At 43.0% G+C, this 24,277-nt stretch overlaps 2 protein-coding genes and 2 long non-coding RNA genes across 11 annotated transcripts in view; 2 read left to right on the top strand and 2 right to left on the bottom strand.

The window, feature by feature from the left end:
- The window catches only part of LOC127002753 (uncharacterized), a 191,294-nt gene extending 186,257 nt beyond the window's left edge, over positions 1–5,037 (top strand). For 7 of the 8 annotated variants that reach the window (XM_050868881.1, XM_050868884.1, XM_050868882.1 and 4 more), the window contains one exon: positions 1,008–5,037. In XM_050868881.1, coding sequence (XP_050724838.1) covers positions 1,008–1,135 — 128 coding nt within the window. In that variant the 3' untranslated portion in view covers positions 1,136–5,037. Of the gene's footprint in view, positions 1–997 lie in introns of all 8 variants that reach the window. The other variant, XM_050868880.1, reaches the window with a different exon arrangement.
- LOC127002759 (uncharacterized) lies at positions 2,741–7,178 on the bottom strand. Its single transcript, XR_007756509.1, has 2 exons — positions 7,108–7,178; positions 2,741–6,944 (listed from the first exon to the last, which is right to left on the bottom strand). It is a non-coding gene; the product is annotated as an uncharacterized LOC127002759 (long non-coding RNA).
- Positions 7,179–8,119: 941 nt separating this feature from the next.
- On the top strand, positions 8,120–9,147 carry LOC127002762 (uncharacterized). The gene is made up of 3 exons (XR_007756513.1): positions 8,120–8,674; positions 8,783–8,892; positions 9,002–9,147. It is a non-coding gene; the product is annotated as an uncharacterized LOC127002762 (long non-coding RNA).
- Positions 8,692–21,620, bottom strand: LOC127002756 (uncharacterized). Its single transcript, XM_050868890.1, has 2 exons — positions 19,221–21,620; positions 8,692–9,283 (listed from the first exon to the last, which is right to left on the bottom strand). The coding sequence occupies exons 1-2, from the start codon at positions 20,910–20,912 to the stop codon at positions 9,050–9,052; spliced, it is 1,926 nt and encodes a 641-aa protein (XP_050724847.1). The 5' UTR covers positions 20,913–21,620; the 3' UTR covers positions 8,692–9,049.
- Positions 21,621–24,277: the final 2,657 nt, after the last annotated feature.

Genomic DNA, 24,277 nt, shown 5'->3' with positions numbered 1-24,277 from the left:
GTATCGTAATGATAAAAAAGCTGGCATTCATATTAGGAAAAAAGTTAGTTATCATATTAGAAAAAAACTCTGAGAAATCAAGATGTATTAAACTTATTGTCGAGATGAAGTGCAGCAAGTGAAGTGTCTTTGTGCGATATTTCATATTTATCATTAATTCACTATTCCGGTGGTGGTGTTTTTCTTGATAGGAGTTTTAAAGGGATCAGTCAGTGTGTGTGAACTAGTAAATATTTTGACCTGTCCTCCCAGACTGTAGAGGTTTTAAGATAGGGATTCAGAAGCTTATGCTGAAGGTTATTGAAAGAGAAAGGTTAGGAAAGAAATAGTGAATTCATCTTGTTGATATTTTTATTTTGTTCAGGTCTCTGGGCCAGTTCGACAGTTCAACACAGAGTCATTTTCAGCACCCAAACCAAACTGTACTCTCCACAATGATCCGTTAATTCTACTCGATACCAGATACTAATAAGAGAGATGATTTCCTGTGTAGGTTTCTAAAAATTTTCTCCTATTTACATCAACGCCAAACACTGTGCAAGGAATTTTCGTCATATTTTGTGTTTGGTTGGGGAGCTTACAAACTTGCTGTACTGGACTGTGAAACTGGCCTTTTGTCTGCTTCCTTAACCATAGAATATTAAAGAGATAATTGGAGGGATTCTTTTAAGTCAGTGTGGCTCAGTCTTTTCTTGCATCACCAGACTCTTTACCTTCAAACACAGGCATTCACCGTGGCTGACTGCTGAACTTAGTATTTGTTGGGTAGCCTAGAATGAGCTAAGCATAAATGGCATAAACCTCTGAGTGCATCCTTCCCCTGTGCTAACATTAATAAGCTGTCATTGTAAGTGGTGCACACCTAATCAGTGCCCTTGCTTTAATAGGTTGTATATTTGTAAGTCACACACACAGTGCCTTGTGCCATTGATGTGATAAGCTGTACCTGTAAGTGTTTCACATATAACTTGTGCCATTCTTCTCTGTGCTGCGGCAGGGGACTTCAGTGTGTGGGATTGTGAGGGGACATAGCCACTTCAGTTCTCAGGCTCAGCGCTTCCGCCTCAGTCCAATAATTCTGCCAGCCTCCAGTGCCAACCATCACCCCCATTTTACCTTCTCAGCCTGTCTGTGAACAATGTATACTCATGTCTTATGACTTTGTTACCCAAAACCTTTGCGTAAAGGATGCAGATGAACAAAATTATTGTAAGTTTAATTGATATGTCATTGTCTAGTATTCTCAAGAGATGAGAACTCTGTGCTTCTTATGTATATAATTTGTAGCATTGGAAGAGTAATACTGTATATGTTTGTCCTTTGTTCCTTAATGTGTTTAAAGATTACACGTTGAAAAGTATTTAGATACAATTTTTATTCTAGAGCTATGTAGTGCTATACAGAGATGTTAATTTAATTAACATTAGTCATAGAAATATATATTGTACAACCTCTTTGTTTGTATAGTTCATTGCACAGACATGATAGCCACACGCAGCTTGTCCTGGTGTTCATGTGTTTGCTCTCGGCCGCCCCGGCCAGCCGGGCCCTGAGGGTGCAGGCCGGGCGCTGGGCCTGGGGCGGCAGTCTTCACGTTTGGACCATTTTTTATATTGAATAATGCTTGAGTAAATGAATTCAGATATTTTGGTCAGAAGTTATTTTTATTACTGTGAATATAGATGATAAAAGTCTTAAGCTTATATATAATCAATTAGTTTTTCATGAACTTTCATGGTGAATATAATATTTGTATTGATAAATTCTAGTTTTTACAATGTCGGGAGACTTGAAAAGCTCAATCAAGCTCAATTTTATGGTGACGTCCAGTACTGTACATTTACAATGAAGCTTCACCTAGACAATCCAAGCTCTGTTTCATTTCTGTGTGTGGGTAAGGCTCAGTGCATGTCTGTTCCATTAGAACACAGCTAATGCCACAGTGCAGTGTGCGTATCCTCGGTGGAAACTGCAATATATGAACTAAATTTTTCTGCTGTCGGAGTAACTTGATGGTGTCTTCCTTTCCCATTTCACGGCGTCAGTTTCAGTGTCACTCGTCCAAAGCACGGAATTTGGACCAATTTTCTAGACTCTTCGAAGATAAATTGTTCCATTGTGTCATTTACAGAGGTTTACGTTAGATGTCTTTGGCACACTTCAGTGTTTGGGAAGGTGAACCATTTGTAGCGGGTGACACCAACATAGTATTGTGATTTACCACTCTAGTCAGTTTGGAGCGTGGCGGGACCCGGGAGGGCGGGACACCCTGTGTTCCATGATACCTGTGGGGCGACAAGCCGTCTTGTCACTGTTCTCGGGTGTTGGGTGACAAGTGTTTTTACTTTTATTTTCTGCTGAACAAGGAAACATTCTTTTTAACATGTGATATCTCACTGAACTCAGAAGAAGGTTCAGCCTCACAAATATTTTTATAGCAAAAATACATTGTGTGGCTCACTGTCTAGGTATCTTTTATTTGCATAAACAAGAGTTATGCAGCTGCTGTGTGGTCAAGACAGACAAAACATTTTAAGCTGTTCAACTTGTATTTTATTTTTTTTGATAATTTATTTTTTTGTAATTTCATTTTGTCTTCCCAAGACTATTTGCTGTGATATTTTATAAACATTTGTCGTATACATACATTGTATACCAGAAAGTTTCCAAAAATTACCAGGCAAACAAAATCAAAATCCAAGCATGTGCCAAATGTGTCAGGTCCTCAGGAGCCGGTGCGTGTGTGTGTGTGTGTGTGTGTGTGTGTGTGTGTGCTGCAGGGCAGCTGCCAGACCTGGCAGCAAGCAGAGACAGGCAGAAAATGCACCAAAATTGTCAGTGAAGGTCATGATGGCTTGAGGGGAGCCGTGCTGGGCTGAGGAGCCGTTGCTCATGACTGCAGGCAGCAGCACAGCCTCTCTTAGCACACCTTGGTGACTGAGGTCATGTTGTACAAAGTTGTGCTTTGCTGTGCAGTAATGCATTTTTTTTCCTAAAGTAACTGTTTGTATTCTTCAAACATAAACACCAAGGTTAAATTAATTTAAAAATAATTCATTCAGATATTTTCTGAATAAATTTAGTGATATTTTTTTAGGAATGTAAGATTTGTTCAAAGTAAACACAGCCCACCGTGTTCCAAGACTTGAGGCCGAGCACCCTCCAGGGCTCAGTGAGTGGCGGCTCCAGGGTTGGTGCCGTGTGGCGGCCGCTGCCGCCCTCAACTTGCAGTAAGACCAGTCGTCAAAATTATGGTGAAGATGTCAGGAAATAAATTGCGAATCAAAATTATTGCCATCAGCTAAAACAGAATATTAAAGCTGAAACAAGATATCTAAAAAAGGCAGTTAAAGAATTTATGAAATATATTGCCTGTTATGAAGGGGAAGGAACACATAGTCAGTTCAGTGCTAGTGTTAAATTAGTGGCTGTGAGGAAAAAAAAATCTTACTGTGTTTGCTTCTTAAGACAAAACTGTATTTTATGAAAAGGCATGTTGTAATATCTTACAGCTTTTGGTATGAGAAAAACAGTGCAGAAATGATTAGAAGAATGTTTCTGCCTTGGGAAGTGTGTGTACATGCTGCACCTCACACTGTTAGGCTGACAGTCCTAGTGCTGTGACTCACTCTGTCCGGCAGGCCGTCTGTCTTAGGAAATTACACTGAACCAGAGGAGAGAACATTCAAGTCCCGACTCCCTTGTAGTGGGACCCTCAACACTTGTATACTTATATAACAGACAGTCAACAACAAATGCCAATATATTTTTATATGCTCCTCTTTGCACGTCATTCATCAAGGCAGCTTGTCCCTTCATCAAAGGGGTGTGCATGATGTGGCTTGACATTTTATTTTGTAATAAGAAAGGGTCTGTGGAAGACATTCGGTGGAGGTTTTCCCTTCCCTCAGTGCCGGGCCTTGTGTTGAGCCAGGCTTACTCTTCTCTCTTGAAAAGGTCATAAAAGTAGCACACAATGACCAAACAAAAACTGTACTTAATTAGAATCTGTTGAACAGCTCTGCCACACTTCACTTGTTGAATCTAACAAATATTTCATCCCTCAAATGTGCATATATTGATGCATATTTTTTTTGTCTTGCCATCCTTCCACTGGTAATTGTCATGACATATGACTGTAAGCTGACCTCCCACTGAAGCAAGGGAAACAGTACAGCTAAACTCCAGTCTCTATTTGCAATTTCTTTCATATCAAATTGACACTAATAGTTGCCAAAACATGTGACTGGGCTCTCCCCCCACTGAGGCAGAGTAGGGGCAGGGACCTTCAGTATGATAAAAGCATATCCTTGGATTTTGGTTCAGGTTTCTGCAGAGGGACTGAAACACTTTGGCAAAGCTCACCTGAGAGTGGTAAATCACACCTGAGTATTACCTGCTATTGTGCGCTGGGTTGTGGTGGAGGGGAGGACCTTGAGGGAGTCTTGGGAATGTTTCTGGCACAAAACGTTAGTTGTCACAGAAACACTTTGGCAAAACTTACTTAAGAGTGGTAAATCACACCTGGGTATTACCTGCTGAGTGGTGGACCCAGGCAAAATGATTAACTGTTGATTGATTAACTATTTGAGAACACTGCAGGCACAAAATATATTCTCAATAGTTGTAAATATGCCATTGGTCTGTAACTGTCTGGGTATTTCTAGCAAGCTGTTCATGCTCAGCGATGGTTGGCAGGAGTCTGCTTCAAAATTATGGCGGAGTCGAGGAATGGTGTCCTGTTAGATGGTTATTATATGCAATTTCTGAACATGTGTCTATAGTGATGAGGTGCATTGATTTGTATCAAACTGAAAAGTATCAGTATTTTTTATATGTTGTGACAGATTAATGTAGTGCATATATTATTGTTATGATTATTATTATCATTATCATTATTATCTTTATTATTATTATTGTTATTATCATTATTATTATTACTCTTAAGGAATGTTCAGAATGGTTAAGGGAATCAAAATTGTACAGCACAATACAATTTGTATTTGTATCTATATATAGATTACATGATACAGTAGACATGCAAGTTTGTATGGATCATGAATGCTAATAGGTTTTATATGTAGCTACGCAAGATGTTTTATATTGAATACATCGTGGATTTTATTTACTAAACTCACCATCAAGTGTTGCAGTGCTCATGGTGACCAAGTCTTTACTCTGCCAGATATCTGGACCAACACATCACGTGCTTGGTTACAAGGCAGGAAGTTATATACAGAATACCTTATGGGTTTTGTCTACTAACTCATCATCAAGCATTGTAGAACTCATGGTGATAGAAAGACATTCATGATACTGAAAGCACCAGAAAGACCCACCAAAGTTTGCGGAAGTATAGCATTTGAAGGCCAGTCCACTCTATACAATTATGCCATCAGATAGAAGGGCATGACAAAACACACTTGAATGAAGCTTAAGCTTTGCGCTAACTAAATGATGCAGAAGAAAAATTTGTTATAACACTGATTATGATATTACATGCCACTATGAGGGACACACACACACACACACACACACACACACACAGATCAATAAATTAAGCTTTGAAACTAAGAAACCGATCAAGGAAATAGTCTACCAAATCAATGCTGTGTGTCAAAAGTATAGACAAACACAGTATAGAATTATATATGTTATGTGAAAAATTACTGGACTGCAAGAAAACGGATAACCTCATAAATATACAAACATCTGAACATATGGCTACTACTACTACTACTACTACTACTACTACTACTGTAATGCGGGGAAATACCTGGTTTTCCCCGCATTACAATACTACTACTACTTTTACTATTACTATTACTACTACTATTAGCATTACGGCAAGTGTCCAGTGATACATTGACCTCTCTCAAGTAGATATTTTTTTTCCAGATGCTGTTTCTTTTTTTCGATAGTCAGGTTCAATTACTTGCAGACCGAATAAAGAACGTCTAAGTAACACGATGAACCCAACCACATAATGCTACTCAACGACGCATTAAACCCAACCGGAAACGAATGATTTGCAACGGAGATAAAAGTCAAGTAAACTGATAAATAAAATGACAAGAAGAGGAGCTTGTTCATATGACACACACACACACACACACACACACACACACACACACACACACATTGATTTAACACATTTCCATTTCACTTCAGGAGCGGTAAGTAGCGGGCTTTTTTTTTTTTCATATTGTTTTCTTTTTTTTTTACGCCCTTGCTCTGTCTCCTCTGCTGTAAAAAATAAAATAATAATAAGTCATAAATACTCAACAAAACGTCCATAGATATATATATAAGTATACAAGACTAACAAGAACTAGAGGAACATGTCTCAGTGGATCATGGTCACGCGGACTCACGCTGACATACAAACAAGGCAACAATTTAACAGTCACTCGATCTGGGGGAGGCTGTTGAAGCGAGTGGTGCGAAGCTTCGAACGGAGGATTCAAGACACAGGTTCATATTCCCAAGCACACATTTGACAAGGCTTTCTGAGGAGTTTTATGCATTTCCAGGGGTAGTTTTATGACCCTGGTGGTAGGCTGATCGTTTTTCTGCACCGTGAACCGAAGATACCACTCATTAGAACCCGACTGACCTCCTTTTAGACCTTTAGAAACTGGTTCATATTCCCAAGCACACATTTGACAAGGCTTTCTGAGGAGTTTTATGCATTTCCAGGGGTATTTTTATGACCCTGGTGGTAGGCTGATCCTTCTTCTGCACCGTGAACCTAAGATACACTCATTAGAACCCGACTGACCTTTTTGACCTTTAGAAACTGGTTCATATTCCCAAGCACACATTTGACAAGGTTTTCTAAGGAGTTTTATGCATTTCCAGGGGTAGTTTTATGACCCTGGTGGTAGGCTGATCGTTCTACTGCACCATGAACCGAAGATACCACTCATTAGAATCCGACTGACCTTTTTGACCTTTAGAAACTGGTTCATATTCCCAAGCACACATTTGACAAGGCTTTCTAAGGAGTTTTATGCATTTTCAGGGGTAGTTTTATGACCCTGGTGGTAGGCTGATCGTTTTTCTGCACCGTGAACCTAAGATACCACTCCTTAGAACCCGACTGACCTTCTTTTAGACCTTTGGAAATAGTGGATGTAGGAGGTGGAAGCGTCTCTACCAGCAACCAACCACTCGTAGGGTGATGTGTTCACGACCCGGACAGTAAAGTGAATAATATTCATAAAAAAAAAAGTTATTGAGCTACAGGAGAGATTTTGTGCTTAAAAGAAAGCTTAACTAATTCCCCATCTTATGCTATGAGTTTCATATCTGTAGATATCATAGTATTGGTTTTACAGCCGTTTTTAAAATCCAGAATTCTCTGTCCGGGTCGAGACCGCGTGTTCACGACCCGGACGGGGTTGTGGTCTCAACCCGGACGGATGTTTTGGTCCACCAAAAACACACTTACACCAATGTTTTATATTTTTTCTTACTAAGAACATCCAGAACATGACACTGAAAGGTGGAATAAAACAATTGGTAGCAAAATATCAATGTAATAAAAAAATATATATGATAAAAAAAAAGGTAACTGAATTCCTTAAAACTACGCCTTTTTTCTTTCGTATGTTAATATATAGTATTAATATTGGTTTTAGGTTAAAATGAGAGTGATTGACAGAGTCATTTAAAAAAAAAAAAAAATCCTTCTTATACCTCCGTGTTCTCGACTCGGACATCACGTGCACACTGTCCGAGTCGAGACCACGCACATCATTTTTTTAAAAATTCGTAAAAAATATAAACAATTGGCCTAGGTTAAATATTTCAATTTGGAGAAGTAAACACTAATGGGGGGCACATATTAATGCTAAAAATAATTCACTTCCATCAATAAAACACTTCGAAAAATCACTCGATATTTAGCCGTGGCAAACACCCATTTCCAGCCTTTTCCATGGCTTTATCTCACATATGGTACATTATAGTTGTAAGAACTATGCAATCATTCACTTTTTAATTGGTTTTTCCAGTACACTTAATTTGCATGAATTGTCAAAATTGTCCGAGTCGAGAACACGGCATAATTTTGTCTAGCGGGCACCAAACGAGTCCATTGTTGTTTAGGCACTGTATTATCACTGATTTTATGCCAATATGGCTATATTACATAACAAAACTTATCACAAGTTGATCACGCCTTATTCGTGGTCATGGCACAATATATCCTGATGCCGAAAATTAAGATCGCGACCTCTTAAAATCGAAATTCTTACCATGCTTACAAGCGGAGCGTCGGCGGGGAGGTTTGCAAATGGCGTCTAGTTAGGACCGCCCTCCCTCATACGTCATAGCTCTGACGTCATCCTAGGCTCGATCGTTCATTGGTTAATCAAGACTGTCCGGGTCGAGACCTTGTCCGGGTCGTGACCACACGACCCTACCACTTCAACAGCCATCACCACCACCAACCTCGTGCCCTGATACCTCTTACAAGGAGCCATGCGTATACCAAATCACTTATCATCATTACTTTACGTTCACCACCAAGTTCACCCTCATATACTCCCTTGGGCTAGGTTAAGAAAGGAGCTCATTCATAGCCCCACCCTGAAACCCCCCCAAATCACTTATCATCTTTATTTTACGTTCACCACCAAGTTCACCCTCATATACTCCCTTGGGCTAGGTTAAGAAAGGAGCTCATTCATAGCCCCACCCTGAAACCCCCCTAAATCACTTATCATCTTTATTTTACGTTCACCACCAAGTTCACCCTCATACTCCCTTGGGCTAGGTTAAGAAAGGAGCTCATTCATAGCCCCACCCTGAAACCCCCCCAAATCACTTATCATCTTTATTTTACGTTCACCACCAAGTTCACCCTCATATACTCCCTTGGGCTAGGTTAAGAAAGGAGCTCATTCATAGCCCCACCCTGAAACCCCCCAAATCACTTATCATCTTTATTTTACGTTCACCACCAAGTTCGCCCTCATATACTCCCTTGGGCTAGGTTAAGAAAGGAGCTCATTCATAGCCCCACCCTGAAACCCCTCTTGGCTCAGTGGCACATGAAGAGGAGGAGCTGGGAGGCCGAAACAGTATCCGCAGCCCTCGCCTCACATTCATAGCTGCCACAGTCCTGGGCGCGGAAATCCTTGACGGCGAGGTTGTAGTGCTCCCCCCGCCGCGCCAGGGAGATCCGGGGGTCCTTCAGGGTCACCAGGTTATCCTCGCTCAGCACCTCCTCCTCCATGCGGCCATCCTTGAACGTCTTCTTCTTCCAGCGCATTGTCTGAGGGGATGAAAAAGGTAGGTGTTATCGAAGTGGTGATGGAGGAGAATGGAAGTTATAGTGTTGGTCTTTCTTCTTCCTCTTCCTCCTCCTTCATGTGGTCTTCTTAAACGTCTTCTTCTTCCTGCGCATTGTCTGAGGAGGGGATGAAAAAGGTAGGTGTTATCGAAGTGGTGATGAAGGAGAATGGAAGTTATAGTGTTGGTCTTTCTTCTTCCTCTTCCTCCTCCTTCATGTGGTCTTCTTAAACGTCTTCTTCTTCCTGCGCATTGTCTGAGGAGGGGATGAAGAAGGTAGGTGTTATCGAAGTGGTGATGAAGGAGAATGGAAGTTATAGTGTTGGTCTTTCTTCTTCCTCTTCTTCCTCTTAATTTCATGTGATCTTCTTAAACGTCGTCTTCTTCCACCGCATTGTCTGAGGAGATAAGAAAAAGGTAGGTGTTATCGAGGTGGTGGTGAAGAAGAATGGAAGTTCTAGTGTTGGTTTTTCTTCTTCTTCCTCTTCCTCCTCCTCCCTCATGTGGTCTTCTTAAACGTCTTCTTCTTCCTGCGCATTGTCTGAGGAGGGGATGAAGAAGGTAGGTGTTATCGAAGTGGTGATGGAGGAGAATGGAAGATAGTGTTGGTCTTTCTTCTTCTTCCTCTTCCTCCTCCTCCTCTTTCATGTGGTCTTCTTAAACGTCTTCTTCCACCGCATTGTCTGAGGAGGGGATGAAGAAGGTAGGTGTTATCGAAGTGGTGATGGAGGAGAATGGAAGTTATAGTGTTGGTCTTTCTTCTTCTTCCTCTTCCTCCTCCTCCTTCATGTGGTCTTCTTAAACGTCTTCTTCTTCCTGCGCATTGTCTGAGGGGATGAAGAAGGTAGGTGTTATCGAAGTGGTGATGAAGGAGAATGGAAGTTAGTGTTGGTCTTTCTTCTTCTTCCTCTTCCTCCTCCTCCTTCAAGTGGTCTTCCTTAAACGTCTTCTTCTTCCTGCACATTGTCTGAGGAGGGGATGAAGAAGGTAGGTGTTATCGAAGTGGTGATGGAGGGGAATGGAAGTTATAGTGTTGGTCTTTCTTCTTCTTCCTCTTCCTCCTCCTCCTTCAAGTGGTCTTCCTTAAACGTCTTCTTCAGTTCTTCCTGCGCATTGTCTGAGGGGGGGATGAAGAAGGTAGGTGTTATCGAAGTGGTGATGAAGGAGAATGGAAGTTGTTAGGCTATAGTGTTGGTCTTTCTTCTTCTTCTTCCTCCTCCTCCATGCACCCATCCTTTAGCGCAATGTCTGAGGATGTGATGAAGGTATGGTGTTAATAGTAGTAAGGAAGGAATTGGTTGTTATTTTTGTTAGACTTCTTCCTCCTCCTCCATGCGGCCATCCTTAAAAACGTCTTCTAGCGCATTGTCTGAGGATGATGTGAAGAAGGTATATGGTTTAATGGTAGTGAAGGAGGATGGTTGTTATATTATAGTTTTGGTGGTAATCTAACTCCTCCCCCTCTTCCTCCTCCTCCTCCATGTAGTCTTTCTTGAACGCAAAGTCTAAGGAGATAAAAAAAGGTATTAATGGTAGTAGTAGCGGTGAAGGAGGTTGTTAGTGATGGTTGTAATATAGTAGTAGTAGTAACAGTATGGTTGTTGGATATTTCGTGAGATTAGGTCGAGTGTAATGAACCACTCCCTCTCCTGTTACAGCAATCACAACACATGACAGTTTTGAAAGCTCTATAACGCAATATCTAAATCATGCAGGTCTCTCTCTCTCTCTCTCTCTCTCTCTCTCTCTCTCTCTCTCTCTCCTCGGGGACAGCCTTCAGGCCCTGTTTTCTCTATTTTTCACTTTCACGTTTCACCACACTCGTTACGTCCATTTGTATCCATTATCCCCAACGAACCCGTGAGAAATGACGCTACAGGATTATACTACGGAAGATAATTAGACTGTTAGGACATAATTAGGCTACCACCATCTGCGCGCTAACTACCATAGCCAAAAATTGTTAGGCTACCGTTGTCTGGCTAAACGCGCTGCCATAATTTGATCGTTAAGTAGTGTTAGGCTTTTATTATTACTTGGGATGATCCTATATTGACTGGTTGACGTCTTTGTGGAGTAGAAATAGATAATGGAAGAAATATATGGCGTGTTGAAGCGTCAGATAGTTGTAAGAATGTGTAGGAAACAGTTAATTATTACTATCTCAAACTAGTAATTCGCTGTTTTAATGGTTGTAAAGATGATTTCATTTCTTTGTAGAGTAGAAATAGATACTGGAAGAAATATATGGCGTGTTGAAGCGTCAGATAGTTGTAAGAATGTGTAGGAAACCATTGTTACTCTAAACTAATTCGCGGTTTATTTATTTTATTTTTCACATCAAAGGACACGGCTCAAGGGCAACAAAAAAAAGTACAAAAAAAAGCACATTACGATTTATCAGGAGAAAACATATTACCCACGAGAGGAGTGAGGTTGCTATAAGACGAATTTTACCAGTAGTAGTATTAGGAGTTTCACATTAAATAATACATCCTACGTATCTATGAAGACGAGATATTAGCTGTAGTGTTGTGTTGGTTTTCTTTTTATTGTTTAAGTTGGTTTTATTAACGTGCTCATAATTCGTTTTCAACCCTACGGGCTAGGCTACTTTTCTCTCTTTCGGCCACCTCTTTTTCGGCCATCTCTTTTTCGGCCACCTCTTTTTCGGCCACCTCTTTTTCGGCCACATCTTTTTCGGCCACATCTTTTTCGGCCACATCTTTTTCGGCCACCTCTTTTGAGTCTTTTTTTAGGAGTAGCGAGTAGCGGGCTTTTTTTTATTATTGTTTCCTTTTTTGTGCCCTTGAGCTGTCTCCTTTGTTGTAAAAAAAAAAAAAAAAAATCTTGTCACATATTTCTCCTAGCCTTCAGAGCTCTTGGGACACGGTAGGGTGGAGCGTAAATTAAGAGAAATGTGGAAATAACAATGAAATGCGAAAACCAGCGTGGCCAAGGGCGGCGGAGTTACTGTGGGTGCTCCCCCTTCCGAGTCTTTCTAATGGTCGCTAAAAAACAGCTGGAATACAGTTGACCTCCCTGCGGTGAGAAATAATGGTGGTCTAATATAGTTGTTCCGATTATTTTATTTTATTTCATTTTTTTACGTTTCACCCATGGCCTCGTTCGGGTTTCTTGGTGGTTGGCCCCAGTCTGTTGTGGCGCGGGTAATCGTTTATAGTGGCGCCATCTTGCTGGACTAATGCTGCCCCCTGGAGAGAGAGAGAGAGAGAGAGAGAGAGAGAGAGAGAGAGAGAGAGAGACCTTTTACGACATTCCCCACGGATCTGTTGGGGATAATGGATACTAATGAACGTACTGAAGGTGGACAAACGTGCAAGCGAAAAAGAAGAGAAAAGAAATGCGTTCCACTCGCCCCCCGGCCTTGGGTTTGGATATTATTTGCTATTTCCACACTTGTTTGCTGAAGGCTCTTTCCTGTGATCTACGAGGTTTGAGGGTTAGCAGAAGACACATAACAGAAAAAAAATAGTTCGTAAGGTATGAAACGAGATAAGGGGACGTTCTCAAACCATTCCAAAATCTTTTACATATCCATTTACTATTTTTCATTATATAGGTATTTATCAAGTTAGGTTTGAGGTTTAATAGAAGACATAACAACACAAGAGTGGTTTGTAAGGTAAGACACGAAATACAAAGACGTTGATAGAAAAAAAACATTGCAAAACCTTTTATATAACTAGGCTATTTACTTCATTATCATTTTTACTTACATCTTTATTAATTCATTTGTTTATTTATATATTTTACGAGGCGATACTTATACAGGAGCAATTTTTTAATCTCTCGCAGTATAAAACGACTCGCCTAATTGTGTATGTAGTGTTATTTTTAGATCATTGTTAATTGATTTCTTTATATATTTTACGAGGTGATATTTATAGGAGCAACATTTTAAATCTCTCGCAGTATAAAACAACTCTCGCTTTGTAGTATATGTAGTGTTATTCTTAAATCTTTATTAATTGATTTGTTTATACATTTTACGAGGTGATATTTATAGGAGCAACTTTTAAATCTCTCGCAGTAGAAAACGACTCTCGCTTTCTAGAGCATGTAGTGTTTAAGAGGTAAGGAAAGTGTGTATGGGCGGTGTGTGTATATATATTTTACACTTGACAAGATGATGAGGGGTGGCTGGCGCAGGGAAAGTGACCACCACACACCACCTTGCGACTCTCTCTCTCTCTCTTTCCTTTTGTATGGATATGGTGGATTGTTGTTGTTGTTGTTGTTTCTATTTTTTCTTCTATTTTTTTCTATTCTTATTTTTTCTTCTTGTAATTTCTTTTTTTCTTTTTTTTCTTGTATTGTTTGTTCCTCTATTTTCTTATAATTTTTCTTCTTAATCTTTTTTTTCTCCGCTTTTTCTTTACTTCTGCTTCTTTTTTATTATTATTATCATCATTATTACTACCATTTCTATTGACAGTATTATAATAGCTACAGCTTAATTATTTTCGTTCATGTACGTAATTATTTTCATATTTAAGGATTCAGACACACGCAAACACATTTCACATCACTCCACGCAGACAATGGCACATCAACAACAGCAACACTAATCCGCTTGGAAACGAAAGTGCGAGCAGTGAAAGTCGAGGAAGCACACAAAGCTGCCTTGAAGGAGCGAAAGAAGCGCCCGGAAGCGTCTTGGCAGGTGTTTGAGGCGCGGCGAGGCAAGGCTCCGGGCGTGCGTGGCTCCCCGGCCTCGCCATAATAAATCCTGCGGTCCACAAACGATCTTATTATGACGCTTCCATTTCACTTTTAAGAATAATAGCCCTGCGGTTCACAAACTATCTTATTATAACGCTTCCATTTCACTTTTAAGAATAATAGTCCTGCGGTTCACAAACTATCTTATTATAACGATCTCATTTCACTTTTAAAAATAACAGTCCTGCGGTTTACAAGACATCTCACATGACGTACACTTTTCGCTCTTTGGAAATCATAACAAGGCCCCGTTCACACTGTGCCGACTCTGGGCCACGACAACCCAGCGACTTTTAGGTCCCTTTCACACTGGGCCGACTCAGCATCCCCCGATCGTTTCTAGACCTCTTTCCGACCATGTGCGACCCTTTCACATCAACATTTCACACCCAAGACTTCGTATACCCCGAGTCGCTGGGTTGCCGTGGCCCAGAGTGTAGGCACAGTGTGAACGGGGCTTAAATGTGTAAATATTCCCTTAGTTGTAGTATCACATTCCGTTACTTGAGTGCAGCGCTGTATATATCTGTACTTCTTTCGTCTCTGTTTATTTATTGTTTTCTATATGCCTCAGGGCGAAAATAATGGATGCTGGACAGGTGTGACGCGGGGGTGTGGCCTGACGAGTGTGTGGCGGGATTAGTGTGGCGTCACGCATGGCAAGGTGCAGGTGTGTGTGTGTATGTGTGTGTATGTGTGTGTGTGTGTGTGTGCATGCTTCACGTGTTACGCTCAGATCATTTAAAGCTTACTTGAGGTTTTCCACTAAACAGCCATAGCCCACATCACACAGTTTCATAATATACACGGCAATCACACGGAGCATATCAGCAACACAGCACAGTCATTTAGCTTTATCTTCCTCTGCAGTTCTACCCCAGTCACACCCCGCAGCACTGCCACATAACACCACAGCCACCCATGCACATACATCAGTCTACATCAGTCACATACCCCTCGCCACAACCCCCAGCGCTGTCCCATACCACACCACAGTTACATACACCCCAGCCACTCAGTAACATACACCCCAGCCACTCTGTTACATACACCCCAGCCACTCTGTTACATACACCCCAGCCACTCAGTTACATACACCCCAGCCACTCAGTTACATACACCCCAGCCACTCTGTTACATACACCCCAGCCACTCTGTTACATACACCCCAGCCACTCTGTTACATACACCCCAGCCACTCTGTTACATACACCCCAGCCACTCTGTTACATACACCCCAGCCACTCAGTTACATACACCCCAGCCACTCTGTTACATACACCCCAGCCACTCAGTTACATACACCCCAGCCACTCAGTTACATACACCCCAGCCACTCAGTTACATACACCCCAGTTACATACACCCCAGCCACTCAGTTACATACACCCCAGCCACTCTGTTACATACACCCCAGCCACTCTGTTACATACACCCCAGCCACTCTGTTACATACACCCCAGCCACTCAGTTACATACACCCCAGCCACTCAGTTACATACACCCCAGCCACTCAGTTACATACACCCCAGCCACTCAGTTACATACACCCCAGCCACTCAGTTACATACACCCCAGCCACTCTGTTACATACACCCCAGCCACTCAGTTACATACACCCCAGCCACTCAGTAACATACACCCCAGCCACTCAGTTACATACACCCCAGCCACTCAGTTACATACACCCCAGCCACTCAGTAACATACACCCCAGCCACTCAGTTACATACACCCCAGCCACTCAGTTACATACACCCCAGCCACTCAGTTACATACACCCCAGCCACTCAGTTACATACACCCCAGCCACTTTGTTACATACACCCCAGCCACTCTGTTACATACACCCCAGCCACTCAGTTACATACACCCCAGCCACTCAGTTACATACACCCCAGCCACTCAGTTACATACACCCCAGCCACTCAGTTACATACACCCCAGCCACTCTGTTACATACACCCCAGCCACTCAGTTACATACACCCCAGCCACTCAGTAACATACACCCCAGCCACTCTGTTACATACACCCCAGCCACTCTGTTACATACACCCCAGCCCCTCACATAGCTACATCAGTCACATCCTCCCATGCACCACACCCCGCATCGCTGTCACACAACATATCACAGTCATATACATAAGTCATATATTACATCACAGTCAGTCAAATGCACCAGTAACTCACCCACATCACAGTCACATGCCACACCACAGCCACACCAGTCACACAAAACACATCAGTAACACAGCACACATTTTTACTTTTAGATCTTGCACAAAAAGACAAAAACTAGAACACCGATTAAACAAGAGAATCATAATAAACTTGATGGGGCGAGAATTTTGGATTTCGACAGCTAGATGAGAGAGAGAGAGAGAGAGAGAGAGAGAGAGAGAGAGAGAGAGAGAGAGAGAGAGAGAGATAATTAACCGTGGGAGGAAACCAGATTGGGGGTCACGAGAGAAAGTGTTTTAGGTCAGGTTAAACGTCTGTTATGAGTCTTATGACACACACACACACACACACACACACACACACACACACGTCTGTCATTGTTATTGTGTATGTTGTTATTCTTTGTGGTTTGATATTAAGTAAGAAGAGGAAGTGAAGGTGTTCGTGTGTGTGTGTGTGTGCGTGTGTGTGTGTGTGTGTGTGTGTGTGTGTGTGTCGCTTCTCCCTTCACTTATCAAAAGGTCGGCGGATCCAGTCCACATCTCTGTCTTGCGGAAGGGAGAGAACAAGATAGAGAGATGCTGAGAAGTGATAGGCTACGAGTGTGAGGCTGAAAAGGGAAAGATTAAGACAGTGAGATACAACCATCAGTCAGGGAGTTGTGGTCAGTGGTCACCCTCACGCAGCCAAGCCTAACCACCGATGCTCTGGAAGCCTGTGTGTTATCTCTCTCTCTCTCTCTCTCTCTCTCTCTCTCTCTCTCTCTCTCTCTCTCTCTCCGAAATAATTGATTCATTCCTTCAAAATACTCTACGGTTTTACGAATGTGGTCTAATCCAAATTGTTTATGATTTGATGACACGTATCGAACGAGAAATGACGCCACAAAACTTAAGTGTAAGGGTTCTTCTTCATTTATTTATATCCACAAACTGCAACAACCCTTCCCTTTCTATCGATATAACATTACTCTTTCTCACACAGTCAAGTCATCGGTAACAGGATATTGCTTTCTTTCTTTTCTTCTTTTCTTCCCTTTCTATCGATATAACATTACTCTTTCTCACACAGTCAAGTCATCGGTAACAGGATATTGCTTTCTTTCTTTTCTTCTTTTCTTCCCTTTCTATCGATATAACATTACTCTTTCTCACACAGTCAAGTCATCGGTAACAGGATATTGCTTGCTTCCTTTTCTTCTTTTCGTTCATCCATATTTTCCCATGAGAGGCTGGTCGCGTTTTTGCATTCGCCTCATGGATAGAAATCAAGTTACCATCACTAACTCTAACATTATTCTTTTCTCTCCCTTATATTGAATTCTGCTGTAACATCATTTTGCTTTCATTCCTCTCTTCTTTTAGTCTAGCGCCCATATTTTCCCTTAAGAGGCTGGTCGCGTTTTTGCATTCGTCGTGTATGGAAATCAGGCTACCATCAAATGCCTCACTAACGCTATAACATTACTCTTTTCTCTCTCCTATATTCAATTTTGCTGTAACATAATTTTGCTTTCATTCCTCTCTTCATTTAGTCTAGCGCCCATATTTTCCCTTAAGAGATTGGACCCGTTTTGCATTCGTCGTGTATGGAAATCAGGCTACCATCAAATGCCTCACTAACACTATAACACTTCTCTTTTCTCTCTTTTATATTGAATTCGGTGGTAACATGATTTTGCTTTCCTTCTTTTCTTTATTTCGTTAACGCCCATATTTTCCCTTAAGAGGTTGGACGTTTTCTTCCATTCGCCATGCAGGTTAACATCGCAAGTCTCACTAACGCTATAACATTACTCTTTTCTCTCTTTTATATTGAATTCGGTGGTAACAATTTTTCTTTCACTCTTGTCTTCATCATTTTAAGAGGTTGGACGCTTTTTTTGCATTCGTCGTGTGTGGAAATCAGGTCGCCATCAGTCCATCACACGGCTCACTAACGCCAGATGATGGAGAGTCGTTAGCGTGCCATTGTCCAGTCCGTCGGCTCGTTAAGTCTTTCCCTTCTGACCACATGATTGGCACCTCTCGCCGCACACCTGTTGGCCGCGGAGACAGGTAGAAAGCACTCGGTTAAGACTCGCCTGGATTTTAGTTTGATTTTTTTTTTTTTTTTTTTTTTTTGTGTGTGTGTGATTGGTTCGTGTATTTTTTGGTTTATTGTTTGTTAGTGTTTTAATGATAAGGAATGTGGGTTTTTTTTAAATTCATCTGTTGTCTACATAATTATACACTTCCTCTTCTTCTTTTCCTTTCTTCATCTTCCCCTTTTCTTCCTCCTTCTCCTCCTCCTCCTCTTCCTCATCCTCCTCCTCTTTCCCTTCTCTTCCTCATCTTTTTTTCTGGTAATGTTCATTCATCCTCTCCCTTCAATTTCCTTTTACTTTTTCTTCGTTGTTTCCTTTCCACTTTCTCTTGCTTCCTTTTCTTCTCTTCCTTCTTTTCCTCTTTTTTTCTAATGCCTATCTCTCCTCCTTCGCTTCCTTCTCTTCTCTTCCTTCTCTTCCTCTTTTTTTCTAATGCCTATCTCTCCTTCGCTCCTTTTCTTATCTTCCTTCTATTCCTTTTTTTCCTAATGCCTATCTCCTCCTTCACACTTTTTGTTTATAGTCATTCAATTAGGTCTGTACAACTATCTGTGTTTCTGTTTGTGTCTGTGTATCTGTGCCTGTCTGTCTGTCTATCTGTCTGTCTGTTTGTCTACCTGTCTCTCTCTTCCAGTTCCCCCCCCCCCACTTTCTGTTTGTGTCTGTGTATCTGTGCCTGTCCGTCTGTTTGTCTGCCTGTCTCTCTCTCCCAGTCCCCCCCCTTTCTGTTTGTGTCTGTGTATCTGTGCCTGTCTGTCTGTCCATCTGTCTGTCTGTTTGTCTGCCTGTCTCTCTCTCCCAGTCCCCCACACCCCTTTCTGTTTGTGTCTGTGTATCTGTGCCTGTCTATCTGTTTGTCTGCTTGTCTCTCTCTCCCAGTCCCCACCCCACCCCCCCAACACTCACCAGGACAGCTTTGGCCAGGGCGTCGTGCTGCACCGCGCAATTCAGCTCCACTTTGCCGTACAGTTTCGGACACCCGGAGACCCAGGCGCTGACGTTGAGGCTCTGGACGCCGTGTTTGAGGGCGGCGGAGAGCGGCGTGACAAGGGCGGCCTCTGAACCCTCGTCCTCGTGCGCCACTTCGCCCACCTCGCCCACAGGAGTCACCTTAGGGCCTTCTGAAGACTTTCCCGCCGGTACCTCCGCCCTGCTGGCTGGGGTGGATGCCAGGCCGCGAAGGGACGTTGTGAAGACCCCTCCGATGTTGGTCTTGGTGGTCTTTGGTGGTTGAGGAGACTTGGATGTTGAGAAAGCGTCTGGGAGGTCAGTCTTCGGGGCTTGGGAAGGCTTGAACGTGGAGAAGAAGGCCCCGGGAAGCTCAGTTTTTGGGGCTTGCGAAGTCTTGAATGAGGAGAAGGCATCAGGGAGTTCAGTGTTTGGGGCCTTTGACGGCTTGAGCGTTGAGAAAAAAGCCTCTGGTAGCTCAGTCTTCGGGGCTAGTGAAGGCTTGAAGGTGGAGAAGAAAGCACCCGGGAGGTCGATCTTTGGGGATGTCGACGGTTTGAACGTGGAGAGAAAGGCGCCGGGGAGTTCAGTTCTAGGGCGGTCTGTCAGTCTCGCCTTCTCCCTTAGACCCTCCCTCAGCCATAGGAGGTTACCGTCCGAAGCTGCAGGGACAGTTTCGTTGCTCTCCTTCGGGTTGTGGCTCTTGATCAACGTAAGGAACTCTTCGTCAAAGTGGAGAGTTCGTCGAGCAGATGGCGCCTCGTTCGTGCTCTCCACCGAGTTCTCTTTCTCCTCGCTGAAGTCAACGACCTGCGGCACGGGGGTCTTGCTCAAGGGCCTGTCGTTCTTCAGCTCCTGCAGCGATACTTTGCTCTTGGAGTCTTCGATCTTCAGCGGGTTCAAGGCGAAGAGGTTGAAGTCAGGCTCGGCGAAGTGGAGAGGTTGGGACTGTAGGTTGGAGGCGGCGGCGACCAGGCTCTCCTCCGCCAGCGTCGCCTTCGTCGTGGGTCTTGGGGCGTCAGTTAGGAAGGGGAAGGATAGGGAAGGCCTGAAAACCTGGTCTGCGGGCTTAATGACTTCAGGAATCCACTTAACCGACGCCTGTCTCCCCTCCACGTTGTCGATGGCCCATTCTTCATCCGTACTCAACGTATCTTCTTCAGGGGACGTCACAATCCACAAATACTGGTCCTCTGAAGCTGAAAGGGCACTGTCAGTCTCATCCCCAGCAACCTCCTTCGCCGGGGACTCTAGCAGCAAGCGGGTCAGCGAGTCCTGCTTCTTGCTGACCCGTGGCGCGAGCTGAGGCTGGAAATAGGTCGAAGCATCATCCAGAGTAAACTTTATGGTCGTCGGGGAGGAGATGAACGGCGAGGATGTGCGGGATTTGGAGGAGGAGGACGCGAAGGGGGAGAAGGTGAGGCTGCGTTGCTCTGGTGCCGTGGGAGGGAGCTGTGGTGACGGGCTGAACTCCTGAGCTGGGTGCTGGGATGGCGGCGGCGGTGGACTCAAGCCTTTTACTGCATTGGGGTCCAGTAGGGAGTCGGTCGGGAAGTATGTCGGTCGTAAAAGTCTCGTAAGCAAGGGTACGTTATGCTTCTGCCCGGCTGCCACACAGGACAAAGCCACTAAGAGAATCAGACACTTCATTGGGTCGCTTAAGAATCACACAGCGAACTGGTAAGGTCTTGACTCTTGCACCGATCTCACACGTCACTTTAGCATCCTCACACAAACATCACTCGCTTGTTTTGGGGCTGAAATAGAGTAGTACTAAGATCTCGACTCCTGGTATGACCTTTCACTGCACTTAAACATCCCTTACAAGCACAAAACACTACGATATCTTGCTGACCACGTGAAGAACAGCGATATTTCAAGTGGCGATTAGTTAGTGATGCATTGATTCCTAGCCCACCACAGTGACATCAACGCGAAAACCACGAACGCAATATAACGTAGGCTACCGCTGCACTAGACTTATCGCGTGGAACAGCCGGGTGACAGACTAGATCGAGGTGGGGGAAGCGCGGAAGTTGAGCGCGCGCGAACCACGAACTGTCGGACGCAACTGCTGGCGACGCTTCTTCGCCGACGCCGCGCAACCGAGAACCGCGGAGGTGAAAGTATACGTGTTGAGGGTCGCGGGGGTGACGGCGGCGGTGACGGCGATCTCTGCATGGGCTGTCTTCCAAGGCCACCCCAGCCACAGACCACGTCCTTGATGCATATACATGATAGATAGATAGATAGAGGGAGGGAAAAATAGATCGGTAAGTAGATGTATAGATAGATAGATAGACTGATAGCTGGTTAGTTAGATATATATAGTTAGATGAATAGATAGACAAATAGATAGATAGATAGATAAAAGATAGATTGATAGATATATAGATAGGCAGAGAGATAGATGCATAAATAGATAGTTACTAGGAAGACAAATAGATAGAGATAGATAAATAGGTAAATAGACAAATAGATAGATAAGTAGATAGACAGGAAGATAGTGGAAAAAAGAGAAGGAGAAGGGGAGGATTGCACACACACACACGGACTGGTCAGCTTCCAACCGCTCTTCAAATGATGCCTGTGAACCGCAAGACTACCTAATAATTATCATAATGACTTTTATTTATTTATTCATTCATTTTCAGCAAACTCTTCATACACGTAGTCGTCCGTTCTTTGTATTATATTGTATTGATGTTGTTGTTCTAAGATTGTTTCCTCCCTAATGGGGGGAGCACGGGCCTTTGCCAATTGCGGCCCGTACCAGGGTGCCGACAGACCAACTCTATCGGCTTGCGTCAGCCGATAGAGTTGGTCTGTCGACGAGGACTGGCGTGTCTCTCTCTGAATTGTATTGTATTGTATTGTAACTCGTCTGAAAATCTTGCCTATGCTACCGGAGATATATGCAATGGGTATAAGTTGAGTTAAAGTTCAAGGAGGAGTTAGACTAAAGCAGTGGTTCTCAATCTTTTTTTCAGTGATGGCACCTGACCTTATACAGACCCTTTTGTGGCACCCCTTTTTCACCCCCCCACCCCTCCTCACATGAATTAACTTCTTATACACAATTGTACCTGTTTGAATTACTTTAATCAATTAAAATTATTATTCATACTCAAACCAAAATTAACATACGGTACAGAAGCCTACATGCCCAAACAGAACTCCTCAGTCGAATTAGATTAACTTAAGAGTTATAAATGCAGACTAACATAAAAAGAAGAAAAAAGAATGATTCAAAATTCATGATGATCTTGTGGCACCCCTGGGCACTGTCCATGGCACCCCAGGAAGCCGCGGCACCCAGTTTGAGAACCTCTGGGTCACTAAAGGAACTAAAAAATAAAATATAATAGTGCGTACCAGTACCAAAAGTCTTCATTACATCCCTCTGGAGTTACCATATTCATTTTTGGAGGTTAGTACCCACTGGTTGTCGCCTCCTACATAGATTTACATAGATATCCATACCACGCAAACCCTATGGCCCAGACTAGGTGGTGAAATTACATCAAATGACCACCAAGACTACATTTCCACTCCAGCGAATATTCAAGTGGAGGAAGTGGCAGTCGAGAGAGACTATTTTATTCTCGTGCGGCTTTTCTTTGCATTGCAGGAAGACGAAAGTGGCTGAGAAAGTGAAAGTGTGAGAGGAAAGAAGGCCCAAGGTTACGAATGGGAGGTGACAGGAAGGGGAGGCTATACGGAGGCTGTTGGGTTGTCTGTCTGTCTGTTTCCCTGATGGCTCGCAATTAACGGAGAGATAACGCAACTTCCCCTCCCCCATCTCTCTCTCTCTCTCTCTCTCTCTCTCTCTCTCTCTCTCTCTCTCTCTCTCTCTGCGCAGGATAATTACTAGCATGGGAGACAAAAGAGACAAAATTCTTACCTTACGGTCCACGATTTCAACGCACCACGTTCTCATATGTTTTTACTCTGTGATAAACGACAAATATGATGACTTACGTGTTTGTTTTGGCTTATTAAAAAGTAGTTTGCATACATTTAACGCCTTTGAGCAGACGCCTCCGTGGAACATTGGTCACCGTGCCTGGCTATGACGCCGTGACCCGGGTTCGAATCCTGACCACAGCATTCTCTCTCTCTCTCTCTCTCTCTCTCTCTCTCTCTCTCTCTCTCTCTCTGCTTCAAAGGGCATAGTGGACTGATCTGTTGAGGTGGCGATCTTCAGGTTATATTTCATTCATAACTAACATAACACATTAATTCTTTCTATAACTAAAACTAAGCTCATTCAAGAACCGGTTTGTTTCATTCATAATTTCCTCCTGTATCGGTATAACTATTTCTTTCTATATATATCTAAGACTGACTGACTGAGCTCATTGCAGAAGCGGTTGAGGTGGCGAGGTGCGGGTGACCAGGTGAAAGGCTTTAACGGAATGCACCCAACAGAAGCTCGGGTGGTTTTTGTGTCCCAGCGCCCCGGTTTGGGTTACAGGGAAGAGCTAAAGACGCTGGGTGCCTCAGGGTGGGTGTATGTGTGCTTCTTGGGAGCCTTTCACTTACAGCTACGGGAAAAGGGTAATGTTGGGAGTATATGATAAAGGTGCGCGTTGTCTCGGTGCTCATCTACGTCACCTTAAGGGTTCATTATTGTTGTGATTACTATTATGGTGATGGTAGACGTAGTGGTAGTAGTAGTAGTAGTAGTGGTGATGGTGGTGATCGTAGTAGTAGTAGTAGTGGTGGTGGTAGGTAAGTGGTGGTGGTCGTAGTAGTCGTAGTGACGTTATGAAGACAAAACACTCATAGGTAAACTTAAAGGTAGTATTCATAGTTTTTAATTATGGCTCTCAGTAATTAAAGCTCTCGTATCAAGCAAAGAGGATTTTAATAGCCACTTAACCGACATAAAGAAAACTTATCTATTACATAGTCTACTTGATAAGCACACTTCTACAGTTCAACAATTAAAACAGTGCTTCCATCAATATTTCTTTCTAGCTAACTATATACTTAATCGGTAGCATTATTTC

This window comes from Eriocheir sinensis, chromosome 24, assembly GCF_024679095.1.
Source record: "Eriocheir sinensis breed Jianghai 21 chromosome 24, ASM2467909v1, whole genome shotgun sequence".
NCBI classification, from domain to species: domain Eukaryota; kingdom Metazoa; phylum Arthropoda; class Malacostraca; order Decapoda; family Varunidae; genus Eriocheir; species Eriocheir sinensis.
Note: the sequence above shows the minus strand (reverse complement) of the source record. Positions and strands in the feature narration are given on the sequence as shown.